Source organism: Morone saxatilis, unplaced genomic scaffold, assembly GCF_004916995.1.
Source record: "Morone saxatilis isolate NCDOM2014 unplaced genomic scaffold, NCSU_SB_2.0 Contig16, whole genome shotgun sequence".
In the NCBI taxonomy this organism is placed as follows: domain Eukaryota; kingdom Metazoa; phylum Chordata; class Actinopteri; family Moronidae; genus Morone; species Morone saxatilis.
Genome location: NW_023339718.1, coordinates 21,014,115 through 21,038,994, shown reverse-complemented (window position 1 = coordinate 21,038,994; position 24,880 = coordinate 21,014,115). Strand labels below are relative to the sequence as shown.

The 24,880-nt window shown below is 40.4% G+C and overlaps 1 protein-coding gene across 1 annotated transcript in view; it reads left to right on the top strand.

Annotated features, from left to right (window-relative positions):
* The window catches only part of LOC118325304 (spermatid perinuclear RNA-binding protein-like), a 63,043-nt gene that overhangs the window by 33,328 nt on the left and 4,835 nt on the right, over nt 1–24,880 (top strand). Inside the window, exons 5-14 of the mRNA XM_035657928.1 lie at nt 677–821; nt 6,868–6,992; nt 10,044–10,139; nt 10,319–10,430; nt 13,322–13,419; nt 15,540–15,633; nt 15,949–16,017; nt 22,674–22,882; nt 23,726–23,875; nt 24,702–24,836. Coding sequence (XP_035513821.1) covers nt 677–821; nt 6,868–6,992; nt 10,044–10,139; nt 10,319–10,430; nt 13,322–13,419; nt 15,540–15,633; nt 15,949–16,017; nt 22,674–22,882; nt 23,726–23,875; nt 24,702–24,836 — 1,233 coding nt within the window. The remainder of the gene's footprint in view (nt 1–676; nt 822–6,867; nt 6,993–10,043; nt 10,140–10,318; nt 10,431–13,321; nt 13,420–15,539; nt 15,634–15,948; nt 16,018–22,673; nt 22,883–23,725; nt 23,876–24,701; nt 24,837–24,880) is intronic.

Here is a 24,880-nt window from a genome sequence, read left to right as displayed (position 1 = left end):
ATACACTAATGAAAACATACCAGTAGTTACGCATATATTCAATATCAGCCAACTGATCCTCATACATGGGTAATACTGGACCTTTAAGTTTCATTGACAGTTATTTAACAGCAAACGAAAAAAACAAAATAGAAGCAAAGATCTCTCAGGTCGTTTGTTGTGGTTATGGAAAGTTAAAGGTAACTGTGGTAATATTATTGAAATTGTATCTGTAATTTGTTACAGTACTCTTCACTGGGGGAAGTATTATCAATACTTTAATATTATTACTAGTATTGGCCATGTCCCATCTGCTACGTGTAGGGGGGAGGGTTTATGTGCGTTGTCTTGTCAATCTATGGTTTGGCCCCACACTGCAAGGGGATTAATCATTTTTATTGACCAATCTGTGTTTCATTTTTTGTTTATTTATTTTCTTTGAGCACAACAACCCTTTTTCTAATAAAGGCTGGGTTATCTCTGTAGTTAAGGTAAATAAAGTATGGTTATTACATTTGTTTGAGAATGTATTTTCAGAAATGATTTATTTGTAGTCCATTGATTCTGCACATTACAAGACCTTGTTCAGAGAGCTTGTACGAAACACATCCTCCGACAAAGATCTTTACAGACAGCAGGAGTCAATGTTGCGACTGTGATATTCGATTTTAATTAATCGTGCAGCCCTGCCTTGCAGACAATGACGGAGGACAAATACGAGGTGCAGTCGTGCGTGCCTGAGGCCGCCATCCGGGTCTGCAGCACCAAAGACCCCCAACTCACGTTGAAGATCACCCTCTCCTCCTTAGCCATGAGGGAGGAACACAGCACCACAGAAGAAGGTATTGACTCCTTTCTATCCCACCCCCACTCCTGTGCCTCCTGTTTGGGAGGATGATTACCCCGTTTTTTATTTGACCTTTATATGACAGAGGGCTGGGAGAGAGTCATACTGGAATGTAAAGGTATAAAAGTACTGAGACACCTGAGACACCTTGATATAGGAGATAATCTGGGGAAAATTTGGAAGGATGATACATTCAGAGGACTGAAAGCTGAGAGGCAAACAGGGGGAAAAGGAGAAGGGAAGATATGGATCTGGGTCGAGTGTGGTGGAAATAGCAGATGGCCGGTGCAGGATGATTTCCGCAGGGGATGTGTTGGGTTGGGACCGGCGAAAAAGGAGACGTCTGTCTCAGGTGTCCTCTTGTATCATCCTGCATCTGACAAGAAAGGATTCAGCAATCCAAAAATCTGAGTGGGGAAGTAGTTCCTTTTGGCCGACATGTTAAAAACATATAACTTAAGGCCAGAAATAGATATATTTTAAGGAATTAAAAAAGGAGATGTCAAAACAATTCATCTCAGTAGCTGTTAAAAAATCCTTTCTGTCAGGTGTCTGTAATGTAAGTCATGAGCTGACGTTTAGCATGAGTGCTTCGATTGCGTTTGTTTTCCTTCACGAATGGGAATGAAATTAAAAATGAATGAAAGGCGACACAGTAGTAGAGCTGCCATTATGGAACACCGGGTCTCATTGCGGTCCCGCTCACAGTGAGAAAGATTGAGTCGAGCCATCACCAAAGGTAGAAAAATGGATGTTGCCAAACAGGAGAGAAGCAGAGCTGTTGAGTGCAGAGTCAAAACAAGGAGAAAACCATTTTCCCTTCAGGTTCAACATCCTGTCCACACAAACAAGGACACTGTTGTTGTTGTCACTTAGTAACATAGAAGAATTTCAATACATTATTAAGATTACAACCTTAGGAGTTCCCCTTGATGGTTCCTCCGAAGAATCCACTTATTCAGTTTATGAACTCTCTGCCTAGGGTTTGGGTTCGATAGCCAGTTCCATTTTCCATTTTGGAGGTCCAAGTTGGCAAAATATCTGCATTTGCAATGTTCAGAGGCTAATAAATATCTTACTGAATCTTTTATTTTGTCTCACTGTTTTTAGTAGCAAGGAGAAATTTATTAATATTATATATTTTTTTTTAGTCATCACTAGAGGTCCATCCAAAATGTAACTTGGCTACAGTTGGCTGGTTAACTTTCTCTCTATGAGCTGCTGTCTATACTTACCCAAAGTTTATTTGTTACACACAGAAAGACCACTTTTTAAGACCAATGTTTGACTGTGAAGTGTTTTTGTAGTTCAACAACATCAAGTGGTGAGTGTTTTCTTGTAAGTGCATCAGGTGATCCCATGACATCAGTGTCAGAAGTTACATTTTCCTGTCTATCATATAACAATTACTGCTAAGTTCATGCACACCAGATGCGGTTACTGACCGGTGTGCCTGATAAAAACTTATAAAATATTGCACACTTTACTCATTTTATTAAGAATGTTTCAGTCCTCCTACCTTCATTAGGTTATGTATACAGATGGGTGACAAATTATATGAAAGGAAAACCAACATGAAGTGTCTTATTATGAAGTTAGGCCTCCACGAGCAACCAGAACAGCCTTGACACTCTTTGACAAGTCTGTGGAACTCTTATATACAACCTTTATTTCCTCAGGTAATCAGGTAAAAAGATTCCAATACTAAATAAGAGGCAAAAACTACGGCTACGTTTTAGTGTTTTACTATGAGTTTTATCCCTCAAAAGTCTAATCAGGGACAAGGACCGCAAATAAGCTACAGCTAGAAGTCCTATAAACATTTTATTAATTGCATTTTATTTAAGTAACAAAGCCTGTATGTATCATCAAAATAAAAGATAAAGATAATCTCATTAAGAGTCCTTAAGGTCAAGATTTCTTTTGCTAAAGAGACCAGAGTACAGCAGATAGAAAGAAGGAAAGAAACATAACAGACAGTATGTATCGGAGACAGACACAGACATCATTAAATAGATTTGAAGGTAAAAGTTTATATGATATTGTTTGGTGCTATGTTGGTACAAAATCTTTCATACGTGTTCAAGTGGGTTGAGATCTGGTGACTGTAAAGGCCGTAGCATTTTATTCATTTTCATGCTCATTAAACTATTCAGTGAGCGCTGGTTCATTGAAGCATCAACATTTGATCTGTTTCTCCACTCTTTTATTCAGGTTTTAACTTTGATTTGTCCCCATCTGTATGTGTGTATATTGAACCCAAACCCTCTTTGTGCTATTTCACTTAACATCTCATATTTGAGGTTTCTTCAAGGATTCCATCAAGGAATATTTTTTTTGGTGAGTAACCCGTAACAGTCTAACAAGTTCCCTTTGGCTCTTAGATGAATCCTGAATCTAAATCCTTTAGAGTGTACCTCCTGTAGCTGGCCTCTGCTCACTGACTGTTGGTTTTGTTGCCGTAGCTCCGCAGGTCAGCGCGCTGTGTGGATTGCGACTTCTCTGCGGCCCCGCTGCTGACGAGGCGCCCCCCCCACCCAGCAGCAGGAAACCCCGGGTACAAGGGGCTTCCCCGACAACCAAATCAAACCAACCCACTCACTCTCTGCCTCAGACATGCTCCTCTACCCCCCCTCCCCCCTTCCTCTGTTGACTGGACTTCTCTCTGGGTCACCATGAAATTCTGGTCCATGTCTATTACCGAGCACATAGACTAAAAGTACAAAATGACTACAATAACCAGCAGTCCATGTCCAGATCTATGCTTCTTTGCCCTTCTCTGTTGATCAATTATTATGTTTATTGGCTCAGAATGACATTCCATAATTTCATGTTGTAAAAACGGTGTTAATTGAATTAATCTGATGTCCTGGTCACTAATCAAAATTTCCCGAGCTGATGTCAGGGAGAATTTAGTGGGGGTTGTCCTTATCTGTATGTGGTCTTGACCTGTGAGTGATGGTTCCTTCATGGCCTGCCTCTGGGAAACCGCTTCCACAGTTCATCTGCATACCAGGGAAGAAAAGAAGAGTTAAGGTTATCAATCATGCTAAGATACATGTCTGGAAAGTAAATTAATGCAGAAATACAAAAAAAATCTTTACAAAAAAGCTGGAAAGATCTTGGAAGATCTTTCTTCATTTACAATCAAATCATGTTATTCCTTTTTCAAGTATTTTTAGCCCCACAGAATATTATTTCTATGGAGTCTTGAGTATGCCACTGAAATAACTGTGTTTAGTGACTGAGCTGTTGCTGCTGTGAATTAGACCTAATTTAATTGGCACGCTGCGTACACCTGTTAGATGAAAACTAATCAGAAAATGGAAACTAAATGTCAAAGCGAGATACAAAGTAATTGCAAGATGGAATGTGAAAGCAGACAGTAAATTCAAGTAATCAATTAGTTTAATAGTTGGAAAAATTCAGTCAGCAACAATCATTAATCAGTCATTTACTTTTATATATAATGTGCATTGTGAATGTGATTAAAGTTGAGCATCGCCATGGAAGTCAAGTATTAATACTAAATTGTTTTGACCTATCATGAGGCACTGCAGTAGGTTTCAGGCTGTGTTATAAATCTCTATAATCGCTATAAGCCCTCTGACAAGCAACACCTTCCTCTAAACCTGACCTAACGTAGCTGCCTTCAAAATCCTACTCATGCCCAAGCAAAGAGCAGATGCTCAGCTGTTAAACCATGCCTGTGTAGTGAAGACAAAACAATTGATTTATCAAAAACATAATTGACAGAACAATCAATAATGACGACAAACGTTATTTGCAGCCCTGAAGTATTCAATGTCCAGTGTGTAGGATTTTTAACGTCACCTTGAGGTGTAGTTGCAGATTACAACCCCCTACCCTCATTCAAGGAGTGTAGGAGAAAGTTATGGTGGATGCAAAACTCTACTACTGTAGAAACATCCTGCTCCTTCTAAAGATAACGAAAACATGATAATTCTTATTTTCAGGTGATTATACATACCTAACCTCCTACATATTACACACACATGCTAATTACTGGAGGCTTCTGCCCACGGACCGCTGATGAAAATGAACTTTTAGCTTTATCCAGTGCAATAATTCAATTTAATAATTGATTAAATTCAGCGTTAAAATTAATTAAATGCTGAATGTCTTAATTCATACCCATGGCACACTCAAGACTCCATAGATTACAGAATGGTATTATATAATCACAATTTTAATATACATCTTATTGAAAAGTTGAGTCCAGTCCAGAATTTGAGGTATGAAGGCACAAGAGAAATGCTCAACCTTACATTTTCATGAGTGCATCCTTATACAGCATCAGTCCTTTAACCCTGGCAGGATTACTGCCATTGAAGAACATGATCCCAACAACCACTTCTGTACTTTTTAGTGACCATAGTTTCTTGCCAAAAAGTATTTTTCAGGCAAAAGTAATTTAATTGCTTTTTGTTGGGTTTCACTTCAGTTCCCTGTTTCATTTGTTTTGAGGTCTCCAGGTGCACTGAGCAAGCAAAACTGAGAGAGTGCACATAAAAGTACTGGATTAAAAATGTTTACTCTTCCAGTTTACTTTGACAAATCATGCCATTAGCTGCGGATTGTCTATCTAGTGGTACATTATATTACTCAGAAGTCCCATGGGCAGAACATGAAGGTCCTCAGTCTTTGGTCTTGGAGGAGGAGTGACACAGGAAAAACCCTGTGTCTCTCATCGGCTCCTTCGTTTGTCTTCCACCTCTTCCATCCTGTTCAGCTTTCACTACGGTCTCTACAGCAACAGACTGCTAAACCACACACATCGCTCCTCAGCTCACATTACTGCTGATGAATCACACGCAGACAGATGAATTGGAATTTGAATACTGCGTATATTTGGAATTAGAAGCTACAGTGTAACCCCTCCCTACGAGCGGGAGCTTTTTTTAATGCTGTGTGTCAGCATTACTGTCAGCTTTGTAGAAAATAGCCGTGATTTAATCTCTGGCGGCTATTGCTCATTGGAAGAGATCTTTGAACCATAATGGGACTGATTCCAGCGTGATGGGACATTTATCAAGATTTAATATTTGCAACTTGGCAAGCTGAAGAATGGAGCTAATGTTTCAAGTTGCAGAGAAGTCATTATCTTCGATTTCCTGGATGAGATCATTGATAACGTGTGAACCTTCACTACTGAGCTCTGCAGTGTGGTCTGCAGTCTGTTCCCCCTTTTGTTCGTCTGCTTGACCGTCCCACAGTGGGCACCCCTTAGCTGCTCCCGAGAACAAACAGCCTTCACTTTCTTTCCAGGGTGGCGTTCTCACTCTCAGATGTTTATGTTGTCGTTGTCATCTGCTGTCACTCTTCTTCTGCTGTCGTTCTCCCATGGCTCGGCCTCCAGTCATGGCAGGAGTGCTCCCCACAGGAACCCGGTGTGGAGAGACTGTTTCAGTCAAACATAAACATCTGACCGACCCCGCAAGAGTGAAAATACTAGCATGGCGCCCCAGAAAACTGCAGAGCAAGCTGCCTTTTTAAAGCAGGATGTTTTTTTTTCTTCAAGTAGAATAGCTAATGTGTCTGCAATGTTCCTTGCCTTTCCTCAATCTCAGGCATTCCTGAGCCAGTATTTCAGTCTCCTTGTTCCAAAGTGTTATTTTAATCTTTAATCTGGCTTTTGCTCCTGAGTCGTTGCCATGCTCTCATTTTCGTCCTGCGCCGTAATTGATAACACACTAATCTGGCGTGTTCCATCGCCTTCAGCCACTGATCTGCATCTAGAGTGAGACTCCGGCCGGGCAGCAAGACGCATGCGCTCACGTCTACTCCGGTTCCTACTGTCAATGTTATGAAAGATCCTGCCTTGTGCATGAAAAACCCCCCTCTCCCAGAAAATCACGGAATCTCTCAAATTTCCCCCCCTCCTAGCTCATTTGGTCAGATCAGTGGGTTTGCCTAATAATTAGCCGTCCAACCCTGCTGCCTGTGTGTCTGTGTGTGAGTGTGGGAGGTCAGCGTGGTCACGCTCAGTCTGTCCTGTCTCATCCTGTCCCTCTCTCCAGAGGAGGGCGAACAGGACGACAACAAGGAGAGGCAGGAGAAGGAGGAAGAGGAGGAGGAGGATGTCCTGGACAGGCAGAAGTGCCAGGCTGCACTGGCTTCGCTCCGACACGCCAAATGGTTCCAGGTGAGAACAGCTGGGCTGATGACACAGTCACTCTCAGTGTCTTTACACTCTTATCCTGAATATTCAACCCTGTCTTCAAAAATTACATTTCTATACTTTATTGCCACCTAGATTCTGTTTTTTAATCATAAAAATAAAGACACAATTTTAATAAAGCATAGAGTTCAGGCAGAGTATTACAGCTGCTTTTGTGTCAGCTGATCTGCAGCAGCTGTTTCATTACATGTTTCACAATGATTGGCTCATTCCCAGCTGTTTAGCAGGTAACATCCAATCATATCTTACAGGAGGACACTACTCTGTTAATATACTCATGCCAGCACAGTTTGCTGCCACGGCTCCTTCCACCACCACAAACTCCTTCTTATGTGCTATGTTTTTGGATCTGTTGATTTAACTATGGTTTCATGTTTGTTTATTGGGTTGTCCCAGCAGGATACTTGTTGCCACGAAGATTTAGCAGATAAGTCTGCATTACAATTAGCTAAAAATTCTGACTAAAATGAACGAAAATATTTATCCCTATTGTGTCTCCAAAACATTTGAATTTTTTCTTCCTACAATACGAACTACTTTAAACTCAAGCATGATTAAGTTTTTATGGTTATATTTAGGCACTCAGAGCACTTTGTTAAGGTTAGGAAGAGATTGTGGTGTGAATCCAAACACACTGTATTCAGGATGTGAACCCTGGTCTCTCCGGTATCAAGGTATACCCACCATCCATCTCAACCTTTCCCTAAAACTTCTCCATGGTACAAGCACACAACACATCCTGGACTGGAAGAGACATTGCCACTCAGTCAATTACAGTTCCTCCAAAATGTATTTGACAAAACCTTCTTGATAAGGATGTAACAATAACTTTATTTGATACATTTTCTCAATACTGGATTCATGAGGCTTTACATTTCCTTTTGTGAAGTGAAACTAATTCTTTGTTCCCTGCTACCCTGTTTGATACTAATTGATTAGTTTTTCATCTCACCAACTTCAGTCTTCACATATTTGTATTGCGATTTAACTATCCCACAATATTTCATTACATTCCTACATTTTAGTATCACATAGATGTCATCTTCAGCAGTCACTGTTGGATTAACTTAACTCCACCTGTTTTTATGCAAATTTAAAATTTTGCAAATACAAAAATGCTGGAAATTTGATTCTAAAATTGCAGCAGACATAAGGTGATCGATGAGGAGACTGTACATTTCCTCAAATGAATTAATGAAACACACATAAATGCCATATTTCCAACATTTTCTACATTGTTTTTGTTTGACTGCCGCATCTTGTTGCACCCTCTTCTTCTGCAATGATTTAAAGGGCCAGTGTGTAGGATCCAGCGGCATCTAGAGACAAAGTTGCGTTTGTCCGATCTGGGCTACTGTAGAAACATGGAGTTACATGATTTCTCAATATTACAAGTATCCAGCAATTAAGTGTACACACATCAAAACCACATTAACTGAGTGTAATATGAAACTGTAGAAATTTTCATTTTCAGTAGCCTATAAGTAGAGGAAGAACATGGCATGTAACTCTGTAACTCTGAAGGTCATGAAGAGATTCTTCAACAAATCAGGTTTCAGATGAGCTGCAACTCTGCCGTTCTGACTGAACTAAGAGTTCTTCCACAGGAGGGAGATGAGAGTCAAGGTCAGGTGAAGCAGTGAGCAGCTTCCCACAGGGAGGGAGAGCTGAATGCCAAGTGATATCAGAGTGAAGGCCTGCACTATGGACTGAAGGTGAAGCAGCTCAAGGAGAATTCTGTTTCATTATATTCACACAGGACTAATATGACCCGTGGACCTCCACTGATCTGTTATAACTGCAGATACAATTAGTGGCAATCATCTCATTCACCATCCACCATGTGCCATGTGCAGAACCTTGAGAGGAGTGTTGTAAAAGCCAACAATAACTGGTAAATGAATTCATCATGGACAGAGATTTCAACACATTTTATTATTCCAGGCAGGTGTCCAGTGAAACATTTGTGACATGAGGTCCACCATGTAATACCACTGTCTTTAGAAATGACTATTTCTATTTTTAGGCAAGGCGTGGAGTATTAATATATGTTCAATAAATGTCTAGGATGCTTGAAGAAATTGGCACAGAAGTCTACTTTCTACAGAAAGAGCATTTCACAGTTGAGTGCAGGATTGATCATATGAGCATGATTAGATTTAGTAGGAGACTGTCAAAAATGTTCAGATGTAAAAACGATCATGTGAAATGAAGTAAATAAAGACTTGCAGCAAGTCAGTATCCCTCAAAAATATGATATTATAACTTGAACTATGAATATTCATGCCATCATTTTAGTTAATCAGATCTGAAACCACATTTCTATTTATTTCACATACACAGGGTTTTTCTCAAATTCTTTTGTTTGTTTCTGTTCCTGAAAAATATCGGATGGTAAAAAGGGAACAGCTCAAGGCTGCTGTTGTAAAAAAATGTTTTCCCAAAATTACTTCCTACTAAAATTATCCATTGTAACCTTTTTAATTAAAAAAAATTATAAAACAACAAACCTACAACCAGCATGGTCTGTAAGATAACTATTCTAATAACGGCACACAGTGGTTAGCTGGCAGTAAATATGCTAGCAGATCAGCTCGCTAGCGGGAACACTGGCTCAGCTATCAGGTCATAGCAATGAAAAATTCAAATAGCAAGAACCTGATGTTGGAGTTGTGCTAAGCCAAATGTAACAGACTAACTACGCCATCAAAAGTGTTTGTTGTTCATAGTCTTTATTATTATTCCATATTCTGGTCTTGGTACCATTATTTTATTCTCAAAAGGATAAAGTATCACTTTATCTATTCTAGACTGTGTGTTTACACTCCTCAGAGGCTAAACTTTTGCCACAATGGTCTTAGCACCATATTGACAGGGGTTGTGTGAAAGCCATATTTCAGAGCCTGGAAAGTGTCATGGGCACATATTCTCAGAGTTTGTGCTGCTCATCAAGACTGCTGTCTTGTTGAAATGCACCTCATGCTGTCGCTAAGTTTTGTCTGTCTGTCCCCTCAGGCCAGAGTCACAGATCTCAAATCCTGTGTCATCGTCTTGAGGATTTTCAGAGACATGTGCAACAGACTGCCTGGGTGGCAGCCTCTCAAAGGATGGGTAGGTGACGGCCACAGAATCAGAATGGCTTGTTGTACAGGGAACACATTTTATAGGTTTATGTCTCAGGCTTTAAAACGTTTATTTTCCGGTGTGTATCTGCAGTATGTGTAGTAAACTCTGTCTCAGGAGCAGAATCATGACTGTAATTGATGAGTGTCCTCTCCCTGTCTCTGCAGCCTCTGGAGCTGATCTGTGAAAAGGCCATAGCCACCTGTAACCGCCCACTAGGTCCAGGTGAGGCCCTGCGTCGCGTCATGGAGTGCATCGCCTCAGGGATTCTACTGCCAGGTAGGTGATCAGTCATTCACAGCAACCTCTGTTTGTTGTTTGTATTTACACTATGTCTCCTCTAATCTCTAGGCTACAGATCGCCCAGTGCTAGTTTAACATTGTTTATGAACCCTGGGATTACAGCCTGTATAAAATGCGGTGAACTGACAAGCAAGATTTAGAGCCAGCACCTACACATACAGAATTTATAGAATCATATAAACAGAGGTGTTCAACTGCAGAGATCTTTAAATTGACCTTGTCTGTTCAAGTAGAACATTTTTCATGTTGAAAAAAGATTTGCAGTTATCACAAGCAAGAAAGAGAGGAAAAAGAAACAGAAGTTTGTGATAAGTTTTAAAATCAGTCTGTCTGAACTGTTACTGACAGAATGAAATCACTTTGTTGTAGCAAAACTTTCCACTGTCAGTTTTGGGAACACTGGCGCAGTTGGCCTCTAAGATGTTCTGGCAAATAGTCAGATGAATCAGAAAGTGGGCGCAAGGCGGTCCTCAACATGGAAGGTTAACTTTTGACCTTGAGTGGAAATAATGTTGGGCAGTTCGCCTCCCGAGGAGACAGAGCTGGAGGGCTCTGAGGGAGTTTTCAGCTCTCTGTTGGAACTCACTGAGACCGTAAAAAAGCTTTACATTGGCAGGTCGGGGGCAGTGCCTGGCAGACATGGGTTTATGTTCCCATCTTTGAAAAAGGGAAAGCGCAATTATCAGGGTATTATAGTGCTCAGACTCCATCTCAAAGCTTATTTTAAGGTGTTAGAAAAGAGTGTCTGGCCAAATCAGAAGCATTGTAGATTCTGGTTGTGTAACGGTGGACCAGCCATTTACTCTTGGAAAAGGCTTCTATCCATGATCCTCAGGGGTTCTTGTTTGGAGCACTGTGGGAATACAGGGTGCCAGGTTGCTGCTACCTTTAATAACCAGATTGATTTACATTTTTTTCAGATTTTCAAGGATAGGAGCTGAAGGCAGAGCAGAGTTTTAGTTTGAATCCTAAATTTTGATATGGTGGATCTAATTGGCAGTGGAAATGAAGTATTTCACAGTATTTTCTACTAACAAAGGCTCATGAGGTAAAAAAGATACAGAAACTATTAAATGTTAAAGGTTGCTTTTATGGTGGCAGGACACTGACTCATGGAAATTAGTCTGTTTTTAAACCCTGCATAGTTTTTTTTTAATGTTGTTGTGGAACATGAACATGATTCTCGTGTAGGCAGCATATGTTATGCCCTCTGTTTGATACATGCATTCGATACAGTTTTAATCTTGTAAATGATGAAATTCTGTCTGCCAGAAATTAATATATGTGAGCTGAGTCAGTGGATGAGAGTCGACCATAGTGAATGAATCCAGTAATCAGACTCTGCACAGAAAGCAGCAAAATGAAATTACAAAGTTTGACAGTGAAATTGAAAGCAGCAAGGACACTTGAAGAACAAAGGATTGTGTACAACATATTACTGGATTTCACTGGAAATGTAGGCTTGTAATTTGACCAAGAATTTAAAATGATTATCTGCTGATTGTGATCAGTGCCTATTCCATCAGTGCATCTGTTATAAAATGTATGTTTACTACAATAGCACTTTTCCAAAGGTTTCAACATGCATAGAGCGGCTGCTCCAATACTTTGGGTTATGACTAAATACCTGCAAAACAAATAACATAATAACAATAATAATGGCATTACCATCCATCTCAGCTGTACTTATTTAATGCTAATCAGCAAATGTTACTAGGTTAATGCACTAAACAAGATTATGAACTTGGTAAACACTTTACCTGCTAAACATTAACATGTTAACATTGTCATTGTGAGCTTGTTAGCATGCAATACAATACAGAAGCTCCAACTTAAAAAAAAAAGCTTTCTCTCACTCGAGGGCAACATCAGGCAACTCTGCTCCACTTTCTCTCTGCACTGCTTATGTGCACTGATAAATAAAAAAGCATCTTTGTAATGTTTAAAAAAGAAATCTGCCCAGGGATTGAAAACAAGGTTTTTTAAACGCTGTGGGCGGACAAATAAACTAAGAACCAACATGCACAGAAATTGTGTTTTTATTCTCAAGAGAAACATTTAGAAAAACCTTGAATGAATATGTTTTAGGATAACCCCCAGTGTTTGGCGGCAGCCTCTTTACACAAAGGATGTCCTAAAGATTCATGGCTTGGATAGCAGACTGCGAGTGTCAACAATGATGCAGTGTAGTATCACCTACACCTTCCATCTTATAGTATTTTACTCTGCATTAATGGTTTCTAAATTGGTGTGCAGATTCCCTTCAGGCTGTTTGAGAGAGTCTCTGCAGATTCACAGCAATATGAATGATGGTTTAATTTAACTTTTACTTGTATTTAGTATGAGGTGATGGAGTATACAGTGTTTTGGAAAGATTTATACAACTTTCACAGGAAATTGTTTTCCAAATCATGCAAATCAACATTTATTCTCTGATATTTAGTTTTTATTCTAGAGTAGTCCATGTGAAAAAATAAAAATTCCTGTTCAGCTCTAATAAATACAAAGATGTTCTCTGATTTATTTTCTCACTCTTTTTCTCATTCTTTATCTGGGAAAACCTTCAACTCCCACGTTCGATCAGTGCAGAGCAGCAAGTTAGCCTTTGTGATGATGTGATTGGATTCTTAAAGTGTGGTTCAGGGTTTCCCTGAGGGTTGAAATGGCAGGTTGTTCCCTGAATGCCTCTGAATCATTGACAAGTTACTGCTGCATGAGTGTACATAGTAGGAGTCAGTAAATTATTTCCATGTGTTTTCCTGTCTAATGAAATTAAAATGGGTTCAAAGTGTATGTTGCTGTGTGGAGGCCTCTCCTTTCTGAGTCAGAACCTGGTTTAGAAACACTAACGTGGTTTCCCTTTACAGGAGGTCCAGGAGTTCGTGACCCCTGTGAGAGGGAACCCACAGACGTCCTGTCTGACCTCAGCGCCCAGCAGGCTGACGCCATCACAGACAGCGCACAGGTCAGTCCACTCTGCAGAGCAGCTCACTTTACCCATCAGCCCTTTCTACGTCATGTCTTCTTCTTCTGCAGTGATGAAAGTAAAATGTTACTAACGTTATACAGTGTTTCTAATGATTTGTTTCATTATCAGTTCATTCTTTTCTAAATTCACTGTCACAGTCTGGTTCAGGTAATGTGAAAAGAAGGGAGTGTATGTAAAGGTTATACTGAAGAGTAATTTATTAAAACTCAGGTTAGCTCAAACGTACAATGGGTGGGTTGCTATCAGCGATAAAAGCAGTGTGTGGATGTATGGTTGATGTGCTATGGAGGGTGCTGAAGGTGCAAACAAAAAGAAGGTAATGTAGGGTGGACATCGGTCGTTGGAAGAGAGGCAGGAACAAGCATATGGGCCAATTTATATAGTCCAAGAAAAATTAAATAATCCGTTTTCAGAATAGTTGCTGATCAGATTAATATTATGACATCCAATATGCCCATCTATAAAAAGACTGTTAGTGGAGTGCTTGGTAGCTCACCTGGTAGAGTCCATAGGACCTGAAGAATGTCTTTTCTGTTTTTTTGAGGTTTGATACCCAGCTACTGGTTGTGTTTCTCAGCTTTAGATATGCTATCTCTTGACCATTAGTTGAAGGAATTTGTAAGAACCCACAGTATTTATCTTTTATCTATTACTCTAGTTTAATGTTTAATGTTGATTGTTTAGTGTCTTGCTCAAGGGCACTTTGGCAGTTGCTTTTAAGGAGGATAGGAGAATTCCCCATTCAACATTATCCTGTCTGCTCCAGGAGGATGAACTTTAAAAGCTTCCATTAACAGACTCTTGTCCCTCACCTTTGGGCCACAGCTGCCCAGGCTTTAACTGGTCCCAAAGATGATAAAGTCACCTTAAAGGAACCTTGGACCTTAAGTCCAGGATGAAAAAACATTAAAACAGCTTAATACAAGCACAGATTTGTAAAAACACAGTTACTTTGTGGGAAATCATTTAGGGAATATGAAATTTAAAACTAAGTTGGGGATTTTCAGAGATCATTATGATCCAAACTATAAAAGTGCATTTTAGCAACAGAGCTTTCCCTGGAGGTGAATTGATGCTGTAAAACCTCACGTGTTCTGATTTTAGACATACTCTTTACTTAACTTAGATGATATTAAGTCTTTCATTTGAACTGCTGCTTTATGGATGTTGTCTTAACATCTCCCCCTCTGAGCATTATAAAACTTCTCTTCCTGTTTTCCTGCTCTAAAACCAGCCGCAGACGCTTACTTAACTGAGCCTAATCATCAGCCGGGCTGAGAAAAAAAATCTCATCCTCTGCACCGACTCATGAGACCATGAAACATCCCACGGGGGTGTACTTCCACACCGCCCACTGCGCCAAAGTCAGCATTTCTTCCAGGAAATCGGACGAGTAATGCTCCCCCTTGTTGCACTGATTGAAGGAGGGTTATTTAAAGAAAGTCCTTGGCCACCCCGGTGAAGCCCCAAGCTCACGTCAGCACTATTAATAGCCGAGTGGCCGCAGAAGCCCAGACTCTGACCTCAGATAAGCAGCCCCTCATTGCTGCGGAGGCTCGACTAACTGGCAGCCTAATTAGCTGCTTAATGAGCGTGGGAACACTCTTCCCCGTTTACACCCACACCGACACTACTACTACCACCACTACTGCTGCTATTGCTGCCGCTGCTGCCACTGCACATGGAACAACAAAGTCTGCCCCCGGGTGGAAAATGTGGGCTCAGTGCAGAGAAATATGAAGACATCCTCAAATTCATCTTTTCCTCCCTCTCTCGCTCTCTCCGTTTTTGCCTTCCTGCCAGTCTGGAGAATATTTTTCTTTCTTTTTCTTTTCCTCCTTTGTTTGTTCCCAGTGTTTATTCCTCCCCTCTATAATGCATGAAGTCTTTCCCAACAGAATAAGTTGGTGTACACAAACGTCGGGACGCCTGCACAAGTTTCCCCGATAATTAAAGCGCATTGATCGGAGAATAAATGGTATCGTTGCTGCCTGTTCTCCTCTGAGTGCACAGTTCTGTTGCTTTACCAATACACTGATTTGCCCTTATTCTGTCTGGTGTGTGTGGGTCTGTGTATGTGTGTGTGTGTTTTTCAGCATGCGTTACGCCTCCTAGCCTTTGGACAGCTTTACAAGGTCTTGAATATGGATCCTCTCCCCGCCAGCAAGCCCTCACCAAGGCTGTTAGAAGGTGTGTGTTCAGTTAGTGTGTGGGTGTCAGTTCCTCTGCATGCTCTTTAGTTTGTTTATTTTGTGTGTGCATAATTTCTGTTTTCAACTGTGTGTATCCATGTGTGTCTGTATTTGGTTTCCTATTTTTATCTCCCCACTATATTGTACTTTTCATCTTTCTTTGCCGCCCTGTAAAGCAGCTTGGATAACTCCTCTGTTTATACACATTCTGCATAAAGACAATGACAATAATAATATGTTTAGATGAGCTGTGTGTCCTTTGTCTGTCTGTGAGATGTTTCAGGTGATCAGTCTGTTTGTTTCCGCTCTGCAGGCGGCTGTCAGAAGAGGCTCCGGGAGGACGTCGGATCAGATGACAGAGACTTCATCAAGAGGATGAAAGGTGACTTTAACCATTGATTCGCTTTCAAAATTCAGTTTGCTCGAATGATCTAAATCCTCTTCTTCTTACCTCTCACACTGCATTGGTCTGGTGAAGGTGTATAAATTACGAAAAGCAGACGGATTTATGTGGTAGTTAGGGGCCTTATATTAAATAGGCAGCAAAATAATAATAATTCAATTCAGAATTCAGTTATGTTGAAGATTGATGAAACTTTCTGGATCTGGATTATTCTCATTTCACAATCATCATTCAATTCCTCCCCATGGTGGAGATGGTACAATGTGCTAGTTTCTTTGTTTTCTTTTGGTGAAGTTATGGTGGTGGCTCTTAAATATCTCAATTTACCATTGCACCTACATGTAGTTTGTGTTTTGGGATGGTGGGGAGTACTACACTACACCCATTTAGTGATCCAGTGTCAGTTATCAGGCAGGTAGCGAGGGTTGAGATGATAAAATACGATCAAGCAAGCCCAGTCTAGTCTTCCTTAGATGATCTCATCCTTCCAGGAACGTGTACCAGCACATATTTGATGCAAATTCAGAGTTTTGGATGACGTTGTATTGTGGCAAAGTTTTTTTTGCCCCAACTTTCGAGGAGGTTGAGTAAAAGAACTCAGTGCTCATGTCTGTCTGCAAGCCCGGATGGGCCATAGGGAGCACTGTCAGCCCTCCCGCTTGATGGTATGATCTCTGTTTGTCATCACATATCAAAAATTGAGCACTGTAGGTGAAGGAGAGAATAGGTGGAGCTGAGAGGGAGTGCTTTTAAAAAGCTAAATGCTGCAAAATTACAGAAGTTGTTGATGATCACAAGCAAAAAGACTAGCTAGCAAGGGTTACTCTCAGGCATGTTAATATCGCCAACACCCTTCCAAAGTTGTCACTGAATCATGCTCTGTAGAAAAGCAGGAGATTCGTCTGCATGGAAAATAAAGAGCTGTATACTATTTCTGTCAGGTGGAAGTAGCTGCAATTGTTGTGTGTAGATTGGCCAGGGCTGACGATACCCGGCCTGAATTATTATCCCAGTCCGGCCCTGTCAGTTTGAACAATGACTCAGTTTGTTTCTTAACTCTTTCTTGAAGCTATATCCCAGTTCCTAATGCTTTTTAAGATTCCTCTCCACCATTATGAGACTGAAAACCTTCATTCTGTGATTTTTTCTAAAATGGAAACGGCAACATGTTAGCACAACATATTGGGTGTCAGGCCAATATTAGAAACCTGTATTGGTCAAATGCACATCGTGTGGAGGCTGACTCCCCAGGAGAAAACTGTGTTTGTCACTTAACAGCAGATAAGTGGATATTGATTCATGACTTTGTCGCTTTGTTGTAGCTAATGACAAATATAAAAAGCTCTGGTGTTCACGGTGTGTGTGTGCTGGACAGTTGTAAACTATAGTTTACTGTACACAAGTTGCTTTTTTTTTTTACAGACTTTGTGTAAAAGGTGGAAAAGTGAGTCAGTGGAGCTGAAAGAAGTGAGCAGTGTGGCTGAGGTTTTCTTAGAAATCAGGACATTCTCTGTTTGAGGAGATCAGAACGGCCTGTCAGGTTAAAAAATGGCATCCTGGTGTCAGATGGTATTCCTTTCAATCTCTGTATCAAAAGAAGAAAAAGCCCCCTGACCCTGCCTGAATATGATCCATTGTAGGCTAGTGTTTGAAATTCTGCAGTCATGTCTGATATCTTTACAGAATCGTAATAGAATTCCAGTTTAGTGCATTGAATTGTCATCAGCTCAGCCTGTATCACTGTATCTCAAAGTGGCCTCATTCACCGTATCAGCTAGCTGCATTAAACAGGTTAAATAGAAGTTGAAATTCTTCAAGGAGTTGTTGCGACAGTGGCTTTTAAGTGAAACGTTTCCTCGAAGCAGAAAAAAGTGTGAAGTTATCAGATTTCCAAATAGCTGCAAGTGAGAAGAAAACGGAGGAAGGGAAGCTGCTGGAGCTGAAAGAAGCATTCAGAGAGTTTATCAGGAATCAATCTGCTCCTGTGTTCGGGTTAGAGAAGGTCTGTGTGTCAGTGTCTTAGTGTCAGTGAGATTTTAGTTCAGAACAGTGTTTTTCAACCATTCGGGTCCTCATCAGGACATAACAGAGAGGTTTATTCAGCTCAGTATGCTGTCAAAAAATATTTGAAGGAGGAGAAACAGTATTGAAATAAGATAAGACTTTATTGATCCCTGGGGAGCAAATTCAGATGTTACAGCAGCACTGAGACATGCAAAGAGGTACGAAAACAAATAGCAAACTACAATATACTGTATACATTACAATATATACCAAAAAAACAGATGCATGCCGGTGGTCTAAAAACAACAGTCAGCAGTTGCAGCAGCTCAAACTCCATCAAATCCAAACACAGACATGATACATTTTGTGTAGATTAAGTGTGAGGATATGATAACATCTATCACGAATAAACCAAAAATAAAAGATAAAAGACACTCCTTATAATCGACATTGCCTGAGAATCCTCATGTTTTTAAGTTTTTTTCAGTATCAAAGTAATCCAGAGATAGTTGTCCGTACGTCCATGGGTACATTGCAAACAGGAACTGCCAATAGCTAATTTGGCATACTTTTAATGCTGCCAGCTTGCCAAAATTGTTCAACGGGGGTGTTTGGAGTCAGAAGGGAAACCCTTGCCTTAGACTCTATAAGCGAATTGTGCAAATATTTAGTCCAGTAGTGCACCATGATGTGTGAACCATATACACTACAAGTATGTTGGTATAGGTATAAATTCCAGGTAAAATATACATAATAATATATTTAAGTATATCATGTTATAAAAATATATGTGGCGTATGTGTAATAGAAATGGAGAATACCAGACTGCATATAATATAAACATACATTAAACACATATATAAAACAATATAGTCCCATAATACTGTATTGAGAAGATGCAGGTGTTGTTGTAAAGAAGAGAATATCGAAGGTTAACACTGGTGATGTGTTTTTGCCCAGTGGGCTTGGTTTAGTGATTTGCAGATAAAATATGAGTAAACGAGCTGGTTGAGTTAACGGTTGCTTCAGCCGCGTTTCAGCAGCACCATATTTAATTTGGCAGGTCCTGCTATACGCTGAAGTACAGTTATTGACACTGAAATATTGATGGTACGTCACTTAGATTCTGGAAAACTTTCACTTTAAATTTCACTTCTCTCCTTTTTCCATACAAATCAGCAAAACTGCCTCACTGATTATGATGGAAGTTGCTGCACTATAGGATACTGAAGTGTCACCTAAGCAGTTGTAGCTCTATAGTTCAGACCTAATTGGCCAATCTCACATTAAGTTTTCTTAGTATAAGTTGCGTGGTATGACACTTTAAAGCAGGTTTACCAGACACAAAGTGGAACGGATAAACACTTCCTTTTCATTTTGGTCAGTCTGGCTGTTCACACCAGACGTGGAGCAGAACTGACTCGCAGCCATCTTTTCAGCATCGAGTCTCTTTTTTCCGAGCCGTGAGTGGGACTCTCACAAAGCCCCAGTGGAAATGCTGTAGATGGTCATATTTACATGCATACAGCTATTTATGATTGTGTTGATAAATACATGCACAGCGATGTTCATTTACGTGTAACGTGTAACGTGTACGTTGGTTCAGATTGAGGTCAGCTCACATTCCCACCACAAATAAACCTAAAAGACAAGTAAACATTCCTTCCACTGATGGCTACAGCCCCCATCCTCCTCTCTCTCCTCCTCTCTTCATCTCTCTGTGTCTCCGTCCTGTCTATCGGTGTGACAGTAATTAAATCGGCCCTCACTGGGACGATTGTCCCCGGCAACTCTCATCTGCTTCCAGTTCAAAGGAGGTGATGGGAGGCAGAGATAGAGAGGGATTAATACTGCAGGCTGCTGCCACGCAATTATCTCGCAGCCTCCCACCACACACACACACACACACACACGCACACACACAGTGCATTAACACCTCCCCCTCTCTTCATCCCAGCACCTGTCCATCAGCACCTTCACATTCATCTCTATCAATATTCATACTGAACCACCCTTCAGTCTTAAGTGCCTGTCAGAAGCTCACAGTCACTACACACAATGACTGGGGGACAAAAGACAAGCATGTGTAGAAGCTGCTGTATGCTGCAGTATAAAATATTCTCTCAGTGACACCTTTTATACAGGTGACTTCTGTGGGTGACCATGTGAAAAGAATGAATATTGCAATAATTCTCACAGCATTATCTTATTGATTTGTTCGATACTAAAGTATTCAAAATGACATCGTCTCCCTGTTGATGCCATCTTATAGTGGAAAAGTATGGCAGTTTGTGTGTCTCAAAAAAAAAGCATTGGTTAATTTGCTGACACATTGCACTGATATAGCTGTGACAGAGTGATGAATAATGTAAATGCTGAATTATCACGCAGCCCCAACATCATCACGTCCATCACTAATTAAAAGCAGCAACTGAAGCAGCAGTTTAGCTTTTCAAATATTTGAGTATCACAGAAGAAGACAGCTGTAAAAAGTCAGTGTGTCTCTCTTTTAGCTGCCGGCATGTTGGCCTTCTTTTGGACCCCACCTTTCAGACTATATAAGTTGTCAAGTTTTGCAAGACGAGGCCCAAAAACACATATTTTTTAACTCCCAGACCACTAACAGTCCACATTTACAGACTATAATCGGCTGAAATATCATGTTGTGTGTATGCCAGACTATGAAAGCTTCATCCTTTGTGTTCATAATTTTATAAGCTGCTACACTTTGAAGATGTAAAACGTCGACCGCTTTCAGTTTGTGATATATTTTATGAAATAAGACCATTCTTCTGCCACATATTTAATGATTACAGCAGAAATACATTTCTTAATTACGAAAGTAACAAAAAGAAAGATGGCTTACATTACATTCATGTGGTAGATGCTGTTGTTAAAAGTGAGTGCATTCAACCTCGACAGAAACAAGAGTTACATGCCATTAACAAACTGTAAGTGCATCACTTTTAAAACTAGCTATACTGTGGAGCTGGCTTTGTACACTATGCACATACGTTTGGCCATACAGTGTTACATTATTTGTTTGGTTTCTTCCTGTGTAAAACATCAAATACTGTTACGATTGGTAAATATTAAGGTGCTGTTTGCTGACATTATTACAGTATTTTGCAGCGCTATTGTTTTTACTGCAACCTCTTGACTTTTTTGTTAAATAGCTCATCAGTCTCAGACCTGTAAGAAGATGAATCTAAAATCTTAAAACCTGTCAAACCCTCAGAAGGATCAACTATAAAGTCTGATGCACATTAATTTAGCTCTACACAGCAGAAGTGTTATGGAGCATCTGACCCCTCTGAATGGAAAAAGTTCCTCAGAAAAAGCATCTCCGAAAAGGGAAATCAAGTGCAGTACATCAGTGGTATTTCTGTATAATACAGGAATATTGAAGGTCTGCAACTGTCAGATCATTTTAATTCATTCTGGTTGTTATTCCAAAATGTTTACAGACTGAACAAAGTAAAGCAGATCTTTTGTATCTTGTGAGCACAGTTGGCAAAGTTGGACTTAAAGCAGGAGAGTAAAAAAGCATTTATTATAGAGATAGTCAGCAGTTTTGTTATAATAGATGTCACTGAGTGTCACGGTTTAATTTTCAATTCATCTGTGAGATATTACTGCTCAGGAGCTCTGGGGAAGCAGAGAGCTCTCCTCATCGCCTGTCAGTGTGGAGGTGTGAAGTGTCTCTGACTCGGAGTGTGTCATCAGGGTAACACCAGGGGCAGTGTCAGTCATCTTCGTCTCATCAGTAGGTTATTAACAATAAGGGAGCTCAGCCAATGAAACAGATTCTTCCTGGTTCTGGATTCATGAGGGAAGTGAGCACTCTGTCTTATTGCTCTTATTTTACCGATGGGGATTGACCTTTGAGTCTTTTCACAAGAGCACAGTGTGTATTTTTAGGTTTTACATGTCAGTATTTTCTTCCCTGAAATTTATTTCAGGTTCGTCAGCAGATTCTTATACATATTGAAAAAAAAAATGCGGAACATTAACGCCTGTGTTTTCTATACGCTGAAGTACAGTTATTGACACTGAAATATTGATGGTACGTCACTTAGATTCTGGAAAACTTTCACTTTAAATTTCACTTCTCTTCTGGACATGTAGGTATTTTTTTCCATGTTTTTTTTATGTTTTTGCATCGTAACAACATTTAAAGAAGGGACCATACCATTGAGTTACCAAATACTAAGCACATATTTTATTGTGCCTAGAATATTTAAAGCCTTTAAGCTTAAAGAACCATCACGCTGGAATCATCTGTCTAACTTATTTAGAACTAATTTCAATTTTGTGTTGGTGAAACTTGTAACAGAGATGTAGTGTGTGGTTTGGGATTGTGGGAGAGCCCTTAAAGCGGATTTATAGTTGAAATACATACATACATGTTTTTTTTCTTTCATATAAAAATCTATTTCTGTGTTATTAAAATCATTTTGAGGCTAAATGAGCCAGATATGTGAGCACAAACTGCAGGCTTAAAATCCCCTCACATTGTGTCGTTATTGTGTCTTAGGAAGCATTAAGAGAAATAGTCGTCATATGTTTAGGGGTCTTTAACCAAAATGTTTAAAAACACCCAGCTAACATGTGCATTCCTCTTCCTTAAGTCCTGGACTGGAGAATGACCGATCCAAACCATCCCATGAACGCTCTGATGCGTCTGAATCAGATCCACCCGGGCCTCCAGTACCGTCTGCTGTCCCAGTCCGGCCCAGTGCATGCTCCAGTCTTCACCATATCTGTGGACATCCAGGGAACCACCTACCAGGCCACCGGGAACTCCAAGAGAACCGCCAAGCTCCAAGTGGCCCTCAAGGTATTCAACTGTAGTATAAACCTACTGACTCCATGGCTACATTACACTTCACATTTGCATGATGGGAACTGTAGTGCCATAACTCAGAACATCTTCATAACAAATGGAAATCAGTAAATCTAAGGCTGACACACCATTTAGCCATCCATTCATGCAGATAGTGACACACTGATGCGTAAAGCTCTTTGAAAATGATGGTATTTGAGCGGCCTTACATAAAAAGATATGCTGAAAGCCTGTCAGTGACGGCAGTGTAAACCAGCCGAGGGTCCAAAGGGTTAAAAACACCACTGCCATTCCTCTCTCTGCTTTTTACTGTCGTTTGTCACTCATTCTGTGCTTCTGAGAGTGTCAGATGATCAAAAACTTGAACATGAACTTAGACAAAGAAACAGTTGAACTGAGCAGAGAGAATGTTCTTTTTGTGACGAAGCTTTTTATTCAGCTTGTTAAGTTTTGACTTCTCACACTTTCACTTTGTCACACACATTTATTCATTCAGTTACACATTCACACGTCAGAGCTGCCCAGTACTGCCAGTCTTTGTGTTGTTGTTGTCGTTGTTGTTGATGGCCACTTTGCAGCCTAACTGCTGCAGCTGTTAGGTGGTTGAGTGCCTTGCTCATGGACAGCTCAGTCACAGATGATGGAAGTGTGATTCATTTACCGTCTGTGGTGATTTCAGGGACTGTCAGGGGCGTTGGAGAAAGTTTACTTTTGTAATAGGATGATGGTCAGCCTGAACGCAGTAGAAACCAGCCTGTTATGTTTACTGAAAGGTAATGGAATCGCTCTGAACGCTGTGTGTGTTTTGTGATGTTGAACATGCTTTTCCCTCCTCAGGCGCTGCAGGCTCTGGGCTTCGTGCTCAGCGGTGACGGAGACGTAGACTCGCTGAGCGCCGATGAGAAGTCAGATGGTGAAGGCAAGAACGACAGGATGTCCACCAGCTCCAGCTCCACCTCCATCACCTCCTCCACAGACACACAGGAGGTAGGGAGCACGCACACGCACACACACACACACACACACACACACAGAAAAACACTGGGATTATTAACACGTACACATGAGGATTAGACTGCCGCACAGACGGACAGTGGCCTTTGGTGAAGTATCGGTGTCACCAACCTGTGATGTAGAGATTCCTCACTGATCACAAGAACACTTCAGTGAGGGTTATTAAAAATTCAGATAATGCTTCAGTTGAAGTGTCATCCTGCAAAAAACACAGGCTGCAAACCCTCAAATAAAGCCGTATAAACATACAAAGAATATGTGCAATAAAGATTAATGTTAGTGTAACGTTTGTAGTTAGTTATCACAGACACACTGGTATCGTTCAACATGTCAGCCTGTAAGTAACTAGAAACACAAATGTCAGAGATACGTTTGAGGTCATTTAGAAACACTGCCCATTACACATTCCCAGACATCCCTGACACGTTTATTTTTACACTGTGAAATGTCACACTCAGTGCATAACTTTACCTTAATAACCAGATTAAAGTCATTTATTTATCACCATCATTTACCAGTTGGGCTTGTACTTTAATAATATTTTTGTGCCTTTTTCATACATTTGTTATTTAGGTAAACTGATTGAGATATTGATGTTTGACTGTACAGCAAGTATCAGTCAGTCAGTCACATTCTGTCAGATATTTGGACTGTACGCAACATTATGGAGGAAACATGATGTGACAGGACTGATAGAAATTTCTTGTCTTACTTTAAGGAAACATGAGCACTCGTGTACATTATTAAATATAAAACAAATATAAAGCCGGTGTCACTGACTCTCTCTCTCCGTCTGTAGTCCAGAGCTCCAGGTCCGATCCTGACAGCGGGAGGTAAAAACCCAGTGATGGAGCTGAATGAGAAACGTCGTGGCCTCAAATACGAGCTGATATCAGAGAGTGGCAGCAGCTACGATAAACGCTTCATCATAGAGGTATGAAAACTCAAACACACACTCACACGCACACTCTCTCTCTC